This window comes from Ambystoma mexicanum, chromosome 10 (assembly GCF_040938575.1).
Source record: "Ambystoma mexicanum isolate Mex_15411 chromosome 10, UKY_AmexF1_1, whole genome shotgun sequence".
NCBI classification, from domain to species: domain Eukaryota; kingdom Metazoa; phylum Chordata; class Amphibia; order Caudata; family Ambystomatidae; genus Ambystoma; species Ambystoma mexicanum.
The window spans coordinates 105,509,328-105,519,838 of record NC_090932.1 but is presented as its reverse complement, the minus strand read 5'-3'; the positions used below and the strand labels follow the sequence as shown (position 1 = coordinate 105,519,838).

The window sequence follows — 10,511 nt, the reverse complement described above, 5'->3', positions numbered from 1 at the left end:
TTTTCGGGGCCCAGGCACATTGTTCATTGTCCAAGTTGGTCACCCCCTTATTTATAAGTCCAATACGAGCAGCAGCTGTGGCGGTAGCAGGCATTGTAGATTTTCAATTGACGACCCCAATGTTCGTTGCTGGCGACACTACGGTCGTGCGGCTTCTTAGTCCTTCCACAACCCCTAGCCAACAGAATCCCCTTCCTCAACTTTTTGGGCAAAAGCAAGCCCTTGATGATCCTTTCCTTCCTTGAATGCACAGCCGAACCGTGCCGTATGTCTATCAGATGCACAGCAAAACCGTGCCGTATGTCTATCTTCGTGGCCGGAAGTTGTATCTTGTTGTGCCTGGTATTGTTTGATCTGAGAACAAGATGTCGTCACTTCCCGTTGGAAGCAACGTATCAGAGGCAAGTGAAGTTGGAACAGCAATTTCCGGGAGCAAAATTTTCGGAGAGTGCGGAGACAAAATGGCAGCTTCCCCAAGCCTCACGGGCTCAGAAAGATTCTCTGACGCACTCTCAGTGCTACTCACTGCTTTGGGATCATTGGTTGCAGCGTTAGCGAGGGGTTCTGTTTCTTCTGTAACGTGTGGCACTGGGTGAGGAAGTTTCTTGACATGCGTCGCGTGGATCCAATGCTTCCGGCCTGCGACACGCACCGCTGTTTGGGTGACCAGCCGGACCTGGAACGGGCCCCGCCACCGAGGTGCAAGGCAGGAAGATCGGTCAAAGGATTTGACCAAAACCCAACTTCCAGGTTGTATACTGTGGCCTGGGCCCTCGTATCGCGCGGGTAAAGCGTCTCGTACCTGGTGATAAATGAAATACAGGTTTTTAGTCAACTGGCTACAATAGTCTGAAAGCAATACATTTTCTACATTCCTCAATGCCCTAGACTTCGGAAGACCCCAGATATTGGCAGGTCTCCCCATTACCACCTCAAATGGAGAGAGCCCAGTCTTAGTTTGAGGGGTTGTACGCATGGCTAGTAACACGATCGGTAAGGCGTCCGGCCATTTTAGTTTGGTGCCGGCACACGTCTTAGTTGTTTTTTATGATACCATTGTGTCTTTCCACTAATCCGGCGCTCTGAGCATGTCTGGCCGAATGGAATCGTTTGTCAATTTGCAATGCCGTACATATCTGTAGAATTACAGCAGCGATAAAATGCGGACCATTATCCGACCAGATAACGCTCGGCAAACCGAACCGTGGGAAGAATTCCTCTAACATGGTCTTTGCAGTGGTGATGGCTGTAGCGTCTTTAACAGGGAAAGCCTCGACGTGCCATTCAAAGTTAAAAACCCTCTCTCTGACCAAAGTCTCCCAAAGTTGTGAGCCACCCCAAAGGCATACTGGCTATCAGTATATATGTGTACTGTTATCCCTTCGGAAAGCTCACAAGCTCGAGTCAATGCTATAATCTCTGCGGGCTGCGCAGAGTTATGCGTAATTCTCTTGGTCTCCACAATCGTACTCAATGTAGTGACTGCATAAGCAGCTGTGGATGTACCATCCAGTAGTTTGAAGCAGGAGCCATCACAAAACAGCTCCCCTTGTGGGTTATCCAAAGGAGTATCCCTCAAATCAACTCTGCCTTTTGTATCTTGTTCAATAGTATACAGGCAGTCATGTGACTCTTCGTCACCGCAAAGAGTATTTTGCGGGAAAGGTAGGAGTTCAGCTGGATTAAGAACGCAGCACCTCCTAATTTGAATGTGGGGAGCAAACAAGATTCATTCATATCTTGTCAGTCGTGCGGAAGTGAGGTGTTGCGTTTGGGTTTTGTTCAATAGAATATCTACAGAGTGAGGCACCATCAGGCTTAAATCATGGCCTAGGAACATTCCCTCACTCTCATTTACAGACGCAGCAGCAGCAGCGACAGCGCGCAAACATCTTGGCAAAGCGCATGCAACAGGATCAAGGGCGGAAGAGTAGTAACCGCATGGCCTATTCTTCCCTCCATGTTCCTGCGTTAATACAGCCAAAGCACATCCATCACATTCATGCACAAACAACACAAAGGCCTTCTCATAGTTCGGTGTGCCCAAAACTGGCGCTGAACATAATGCAGTCTTGAGCAACTCGAATGAATGTTGATGCTCCGTATTCCATGGCAATGGCGAAGAAATACCCTTCTTCGTCAAGGCCAACATCGGTTTTATCACTAGTGAGAAGTTTGGGATCCATAACCTACAGTAAGAAGCCATACCTATCAAGGCTCTAACTTCCTTTTGTGTATTTGGGACAGACATGCCAGAAATGTGTTTTATTCTTTCAGGTGTCAATCTTCTTCCCTCCTTTGACAGGAGATTGCCTAAATAGGCGACCTCCTGGCAACAATATTGAAACTTTTTAAGCAAAGCTTTGTGACCATGCTTAGCTAGATGGATGAGCAACAACACAGTGCCCTCTTTACAAGAGCTCTCAGAGTCAGCGGCTAAAAGCAACTCATCAACATATTGAAGCAACGTACAAGTAGGGGGCAATCCAAGGGTATCAAGCTGCTCTTTCAAAGCCCTACTATAAATACTAGGACTCTCAGTATAACCTTGAGGTGCACGAGTAAATGTGAATGAGCGTCCCCCTAAGGTGAACGCGAACAAGTATCTACTATCCTCATGTATAGGAATACTGAAGAAAGCATTCTTTAGGTCCACAACACTGAAGTGAGTAGCTGTAGCTGGAATCATGGTTAATATTGTCGTCACATCAGGCACAATTGGAAATTGCGGAGCGACGACTTTATTAATGGCACGTAAATCAATTATAAAACTAAATGGAATTGCATTATCACCTTTTTTGTACACGGGTAAAATCGGACTATTGCACAAACTTCCTGCAATCTCCTCAATCACCCTACGATGCACAAAATCGGAAACAATGCTCTTCAAAGCTCGCTCGCCTTCAACTGAGATCTTATACTGTGGAATACGGGGCAGCTTAATTCCATGTTTCAAAACTATTTTAACAGGCTCAATCTGCAAAACACCGACATCATTGTCATCAACTGCCCACAAACACTCTGGTACATTACTGAATTCTGGCGGCAAAGGTCTAGTCAAGAATTGCGAAACAGAACATTGCGGTGGTGAAATCGTCAAACGCACTCCATCAGAAGAACAATGAATTACCGCATTTAATTCCTTCAACAGATTCAACCCCAGCAAATTCTCTCCACAATTCGAAGTCAAGAGAAATGGACAGTGGTCCGTAAAGGGACCCAAAGAAATAGCTACCGGTGAAGAAACCAGACAAACAACTGGTGTGCCAGAAAACCCTACAGAAAAATTGGTTTGCCCTGACAGTGGAATGTTTGGAACCCGAGAATGATCAATGGAGCACTTCTGTGCTCCAGTGTCTATCAAAAATGGATGTTTCCTTTTTCCCACCACCATTTCAATGTAGGGACCTTTCTGATTAACGGGAATAGGTGTAGGTTCCAAACCCTTTTTCGGGCAATCCTAACGAAACAAAATATCATCAAAAGGAAGCTCTTCAGATAGATATGCAGCAGAAGGATGATCAAATATGTTTCTAATATCCACACTCGAAGTCTGATTATCCTGTAAAAAAGGTTTTTGGGGATCCTGCGAAAACTGGCCTCTACCAGGGCCCCCTACACCCGGGCGACCTCTGGATCGTCTACCCATATTTCCAAATGTGTTATTCGACCTCTGTCGAAGGACGGGGCATTGTGCACGCCAATGACCCTCCTGGCGACAATAGGCACACTGGTTAATATTCACAGGACCAAAGGGCACATTCCCTTGTGGAACATACTGACCTCTAATCTGCGAACTACCCCCTCTGGTGCCTCTAACAATTTGCTGTAACAATACTTTAGTCTTCAAATCACCTTTTCTCTTCTTGACTCTATCCTTTTCATTATTGACACGGTTCTCGTAGTACTGAGCCATGTGCAGTACTTCTGATTGGGATTTCGCCTGCCAAGCGCTCTCAGAAGACATAATTTGTGACTGGATGTCAGGCAGCAATCCACGTACAAATTTGTCCACAAATAATCTTTTCCCAGACTCTGTGCCTAAGTCTTGTCCACTGAAATCCGAGAATACCTGTTCGGACCGATTAAAGAACTCGGTAGCACCCTCAGATTTTCCTTGGACACAGGCCGTAAGCTTGTCCCAAATAATTCTCTTTTCGGGGATTATAGTTTTCATTTTTGCAATGATTCTTTCAGGCAAAGTTAGTATCACCTGAGGTGGTCTCTCACCAGCTGGCCTTTCCCCATCAAGCCTAACTATGTTAGCCCATGTATCTCCCAACCCTGATACATCGTCTATAGTTCTAACTTCTTTCCACAAATCTACAGGCAGGAGTACAGGGAATAGCAAATCAATGTCGCCTAGGGTAAACACTGAGGACTGCAAAACTGACTTTATCTCTTTATAGAAGCCTGTCGGATTTTTCCTAATGTCAGGAATAGTTTGTCTAATAGTATTCACTTCCTGTCGTGAAAACGGGACGTGAACAAACTGTGATACATAATGTGCAGGAATGTCCACAGCAGGTGTACCTGCTGCAGCATTAGCAGGAATCTCAACCTTTGGGACAAATGTCGGAGGAACCTCTCTCATAGGCAACTGAGATGTAGGCAACTCCGAACGCTTACTAAGCAACAGAGCTAAGTCGAGCGCTAAAGCAGTTGAAGAAGTGTCAAGTGAAAAAGCTCTCTTATAAATGCTCAATAACTCTGTGGGACAACTAACCTTTCTCTTTAAACATTCATCCTGCAGGTACTCTACCATTAGCTGTATCACTTTCCTCTGCATTTCTAGCGTATATTGACTGTATGTGTCATATACCTCAACTGGAGTTATCGATATGTCTGAAATCCATCTAATCGCATCTTTTGTACAAATTCGCGCCTCCTCAGATGTCGATTTACGACACGGAAGAAATCGTTTCTGTACATACATACTTTCTTCTTCGTCATCCTCATTCCAAAACCTTTCCAACTCCTTTCTATACTCGAATATCCTCTCAACATGCTCATGTACCTTCTCCACAGTGTCTCTTGAAAACGCTAAAGTATTCAGGTCCCTCAACCCTTGTGGGAGGTCTGCATTATTTAATTTACCCCACATTACACATAAATGAATCCCTAAACCTTCAATGAAAACATTTTTCTCAGGAAAATTATCCATATTAGAAAGTGTGGCAAGAACATTAGCTCGATCATCTCTCTCCATACAATGCTTAGCCCATGCAAACAAATCCTGTTTCTTTTCTATAGGTACAGTATTACGAATAACAATCCTCGACCCCGCACCCTGATCAACTACAGGCGGTACGGAACTACTTGGGAGTGAGGGTGCAGGCAAATTCAATGGAGGTACTATTACTGGTGCAATGGGAAGAGGCAGAGGAGCAGGTGGAGGAACAACAACCGGAGGAATAGGAACAACAGGTTGAGCAGGAAGAGCAGGAATAACAGCAGGAAGAGGTACAGCAGGAGGAAGAGGAACATACGGAGGTGGTGCAGAGGCACCAGGCTTTCGTTCATTTAACAATTTGTCGATAAACTCATCAGAAACATGAACATCTTTAGAAGGATAGATTTTCTGAATACCGAGTGAGAAAGCCCTGTCCATATTCCTAACCGACTCAGACTGTTTGTCCTGATCATATAACAACGCCTTTTCAGCGTTTGTTTTATGACAGCGCGCATGTTTTTCCCTACTTTTAAGCTGCTGCAACGCTTCTCTTTTCCGATTTTGCAAAACATCAAATGCTGCAGGTCTGGCCTTCTTTTTTAACAAGACTGACTCTAAATATTCAATACGAGGGATCTCAAAACTACCATTGACTGGCCACTGAAGTTCGGAGGCATGCCTGGTTTGTCTGTGCCAAATTTTATTAAATACTACACTTCCAATGCCATGCTTACAGTACATAGTACATGCCGGCGACTCCTCCTGCGGTGCCGGACGGTTAAATTCCAAAGATTGTCTATTGCTGCGGAATAATGCCCTAACGCAGCTAGACAATTTCCCAGGCATTTCTCAAATACTCGGTGTTACCTGGTCAATAATTGTGTCTGCAGATACAATGCGCCAAATTCAAATTGTCAGGGTTGAATTAAGAGTCGGGTAACGACTCACCTGACCAAACCTAAGGAGGACCGATCGGTTTACAAAGGACTTACCTAACGAATTTTACCTTGTGTATGGTGATTTCAGCAAATCTGCCCGCCTCAAAAAATTGACCCTCGTCAAGATGCCGTCTCAGACCACACGGCTATCGTCCAGGGAACAGATCGTGCAGCGCTGTTGAGGTGTCGCTACTCGTTCAGTCGTGCCCGTTATGTCACACCGTCTGATCCCGGTCCGATAGCGTGCGTCAACCTTCAATAATCCGGCATCAATCTTGAGGGTCCCTATTCCGGGCGCCAACTGTGAAAACAAGGAAATAATATGAGGCAGGGTAACCAAAAAGGAAACACACCAAACACAGGTTACAAAGGAACATACAAAGTACTTTATTTTATACTGAATCCAGTTACAAAAGAACAGAACAAAATTCAGATAGCTATCGACCCTCAGTACAACACAGCGAACTCCGGCGTGGTTCGGTGTGCTCAGTGAGTGCAAATATTCATTGAAACAGTCAGGCTTTTATACATTTGTCCAGACTGTTGTCCAGCCTTTCTTCAGGTTAACCATTCCATAAATAAGTTACTGCTCTAGGGTCCCTTGCCAGGTCAAATCTAGTTCATCTTAGGTTTATACATTAACAAGAAGAAATGGTAATAATGTATGCTCTAGGCCTAACATTACAATGCGGGACTTAATTTATACAATATAGTTAAGCAGGTGTTCTCATTCAATTATAGATCAGTTTCGGTGATACAGGTAATCCATTGCACACAGGTCAGCAGAAGGACAAGGTCTCAGCTCATGACCCTAACAAGTGGCCTGCAGGCATGTTATACATTAGCTGTACAGAGGTCATGAAAATCGAGTTCTGTTCTGAATAACATAGGCTACCATTTTAGCTCACATGGTGACTTTATAGAGCAAGAAAACCTAAAATGGCGGATTGACCCAAAATGACAGTTTACATGGTTTCTAAGGTCAGGACCTTGCAATGCGAGTTTATTCACATGTAGTTTATAAGCAGCTTGTTAGCAGCTTGCCGTAGGCCAATATACATATATTCATAGCAATAGCAGGCACAATATAATTTCTAGTTTGACAGCCTCAGTGACTGGATAAGTAATATAGGTGTTCCCAAGTGGGCAATGCAGTCAGAGCCCCCATGAGGACTGCATGCTTGCCCCAGCAGACCCCAGCCAGCATGAAAGCCCCTAATAGACAGTGCCTGGGAGGGCGGAATCTTCACCGTTGCGTCCACCACTGGCCCTGGTCACTGTCCATCGAGACCCTGAGTGGGAGGGCAGAATCTTCAGTGTTGTGTCCACCACTGGCCGCTGTCTCACTGTCCATCGAGACCCTGCCTGGGAGGGCAGAATCTTCACCGTTGTGTCCACCACTGGCCGCTGTCTCACTGTCCATCGAAGCCCTGACTGGGAGGGCAGAATCTTCACTGTTGTGTCCACCACCGGCTGCTGTCTCACTGTCCATCGAGGCCCTGACTCGGAGGGCAGAATCTTCACCACTGTGTCCACCACCGGCTGCTGTCTCACTGTCCATCGAAGCACTGACTGTGAGGGCAGAATCTTCACTTTTGTGTCCACCACCGGCTGCTGTCTCACTGTCCATCGAGACCCTGCCTGGGAGGGCAGAATCGTCACCGCTGTGTCCACCACCGGTCGCTGTCTCACTGTCCATCGAGACCCTGCCTGGGAGGGCAGAATCTTCACCGTTGTGTCCACCACTGGCCACTGTCTCACTGTCCATCGAAGCCCTGACTGGGAGGGCAGAATCTTCACTGTTGTGTCCACCAACGGCCGCTGTCCCACTGTCCATAGAGACCCTTCCTGGGAGGGCAGAATCCTCACTGTTGTGTCCACCACTGGCTGCTGTCTCACTGTCCATCGAGGCCCTGCCTGGGAGGGCAGAATCTTCACCGTTGTGTCCAGCACTGGCCACTGTCTCACTGTCCATTGAAGCCCTGACTGGGAGGGCAGAATCTTCACTGTTGTGTCCACCACCGGCTGCTGTCTTACTGTCCATAGAGACCATTCCTTGGAGGGCAGAATCTTCACTGTTGTGTCCACCACCGGCTGCTGTCTCACTGTCCATCGAGGCCCTGCCTGGGAGGGCAGAATCTTCATCACTGTGTCCACCACTGGCCGCTGTCTCACTGTCCATCGAGACCCTGCCTGGGAGGGCAGAATCCTCATTGTTGTGTCCACCACTGGCTGCTGTCTCACTGTCCATCGAGGCCCTGCCTGGGAGGGCAGAATCTTCACCGTTGTGTCCACCACTGGCCACTGTCTCACTGTCCATCGAAGCCCTGACTGGGAGGGCAGAATCTTCACTGTTGTGTCCACCACCGGCCGCTGTCTCATTGTCCATCGAGACCCAGCCTGGGAGGGCTGAATCTTCACCGTTGTGTCCACCACCGGCCGCTGTCTCCCTGTCCATCGAGACCCTTCCTGGGAGGGCAGAATCTTCACCGTTGTGTCCACCACTGGCCACTGTCTCACTGTCCATTGAAGCCCTGACTGGGAGGGCAGAATCTTCACTGTTGTGTCCACCACCAGCTGCTGTCTTACTGTCCATAGAGACCCTTCCTGGGAGGGCAGACTCTTCACTGTTGTGTCCACCACCGGCTGCTGTCTCACTGTCCATCGAGGCCCTGCCTGGGTGGGCAGAATCTTCACTTTTGTGTCCACCACCGGCCGCTGTCTCATTGTCCATCGAGACCCTGCCTGGGAGGGCAGAATCTTCACCGTCGTGTCCACCACCGGCCGCTGTCTCCCTGTCCATCGAGACCCTTCCTGGGAGGGCAGAATCTTCACCGTTGTGTCCACCACTGGCCACTGTCTCACTGTCCATTGAAGCCCTGACTGGGAGGGCAGAATCTTCACTGTTGTGTCCACCACCAGCTGCTGTCTTACTGTCCATAGAGACCCTTCCTGGGAGGGCAGACTCTTCACTGTTGTGTCCACCACCGGCTGCTGTCTCACTGTCCATCGAGGCCCTGCCTGGGAGGGCAGAATCTTCATCACTGTGTCCACCACCGGCCGCTATCTCACTGTCCATCGAGACCCTGCCTGGGAGGGCAGAATCTTCACCGTTGTGTCCACCACCGGCCGCTGTCTCCCGGTCCATCGAGACCCTGCCTGGGAGGGCAGAATCTTCACCGCTGTGTCCACCAATGGCCGCTGTCTTCCTGTCCATCGAGGCCCTGACTGGGAGGGCAGAATCTTCACTGTTGTGTCCACCACCAGCTGCAGTCTCACTGTCCATTGAGGCCCTGCCTGGGAGGGCTGAATCTTCACCGTTGTGTCCACCACCGGCCGCTGTCTCACTGTCCATCGAGGCCCTGCCTGGGAGGGCAGAATCTTCACCGCTGTGTCCACCACCGGCTGCTGTCTCACTGTCCATCGAGGCCCTGACTGGGTGGGCAGAATCTTCACTGTTGTGTCCACCACCGGCCGCTGTCTCATTGTCCAACGAGACCCTGCCTGGGAGAGCAGAATCTTCATTGTTGTGTCCACCACTGGCCACTGTCTCCCTGTCCTTTGAGACCCTGCCTGGGAGGGCAGAATCTTCACTGTTGTGTCCACCACTGGCCACTGTCTCACTGTCCATCAAGGCCTTGCCTGGGAGGGCAGAGTTTTCACCGTTGTGTCCACCACCGGCCGCTGTCTCACTGTCCATTGAGACCCTGCCTCGGAGGGTAGAATCTTCACCGTTGTGCCCACCACCAGCCGCTGTCTCACTGTTCATCGATGCCATGACTGGGAGTGCAGAATCTTCACTGTTGTGTCCAACACAGGCCATTGTCTCACTGTTCATCGAGGCCCTGACTAGGACAGCAGAATCTTCACCATTGTGTCCACCACTGGCTGCTGTCTCACTACCTATCGAGACCCTGCCTGCGAGGGCAGAATCTTCACATTTGTTTCCACCACTGTCCGCTGTCTCACTGTCCATCGAGGCCCTGCTTGGGAGGGCAGAATCTTCACCATTGTGTCCACCACTGGCCGCTGTCTCACTGTCCATTGAGCCCATGACTGGGAGGGCAGAATCTTCACGTTCTGTCCACCACTGGCCGCTGTAACACTGTCCATCGAGGCCTTGACTGGGAGGGCAGAGTCTTCACCATTGTGTCCACCACTGGCCGCTGTCTCACTGTCCATTGAGACCCTGACTGGGAGGACATAATCTTCACCGGTGTGTCCACCACTTGCCATTGAGGCCCTGACTGGGAGGGTAGAATCTTCACTGTTGTGTCCACCACTTGCCACTGTCTCACTGTATATTGAGGCCCCGACTGGGAGGGCAGAATCTTCACTGTTGTGTTTTCCATCAGCTGCTGTCTCACTGTCCATCGAGACCTTGCCTGGGAGGCCATAAT

At 48.8% G+C, this 10,511-nt stretch overlaps 1 protein-coding gene across 1 annotated transcript; it reads right to left on the bottom strand.

The window, feature by feature from the left end:
• Positions 1 to 7,357: 7,357 nt before the first annotated feature.
• On the bottom strand, positions 7,358 to 9,934 carry LOC138492825 (autotransporter adhesin BpaC-like). Its single transcript, XM_069620174.1, has one exon. It carries the CDS (start codon positions 9,932 to 9,934, stop codon positions 7,358 to 7,360), a length of 2,577 nt encoding a protein of 858 aa, XP_069476275.1.
• Positions 9,935 to 10,511: the final 577 nt, after the last annotated feature.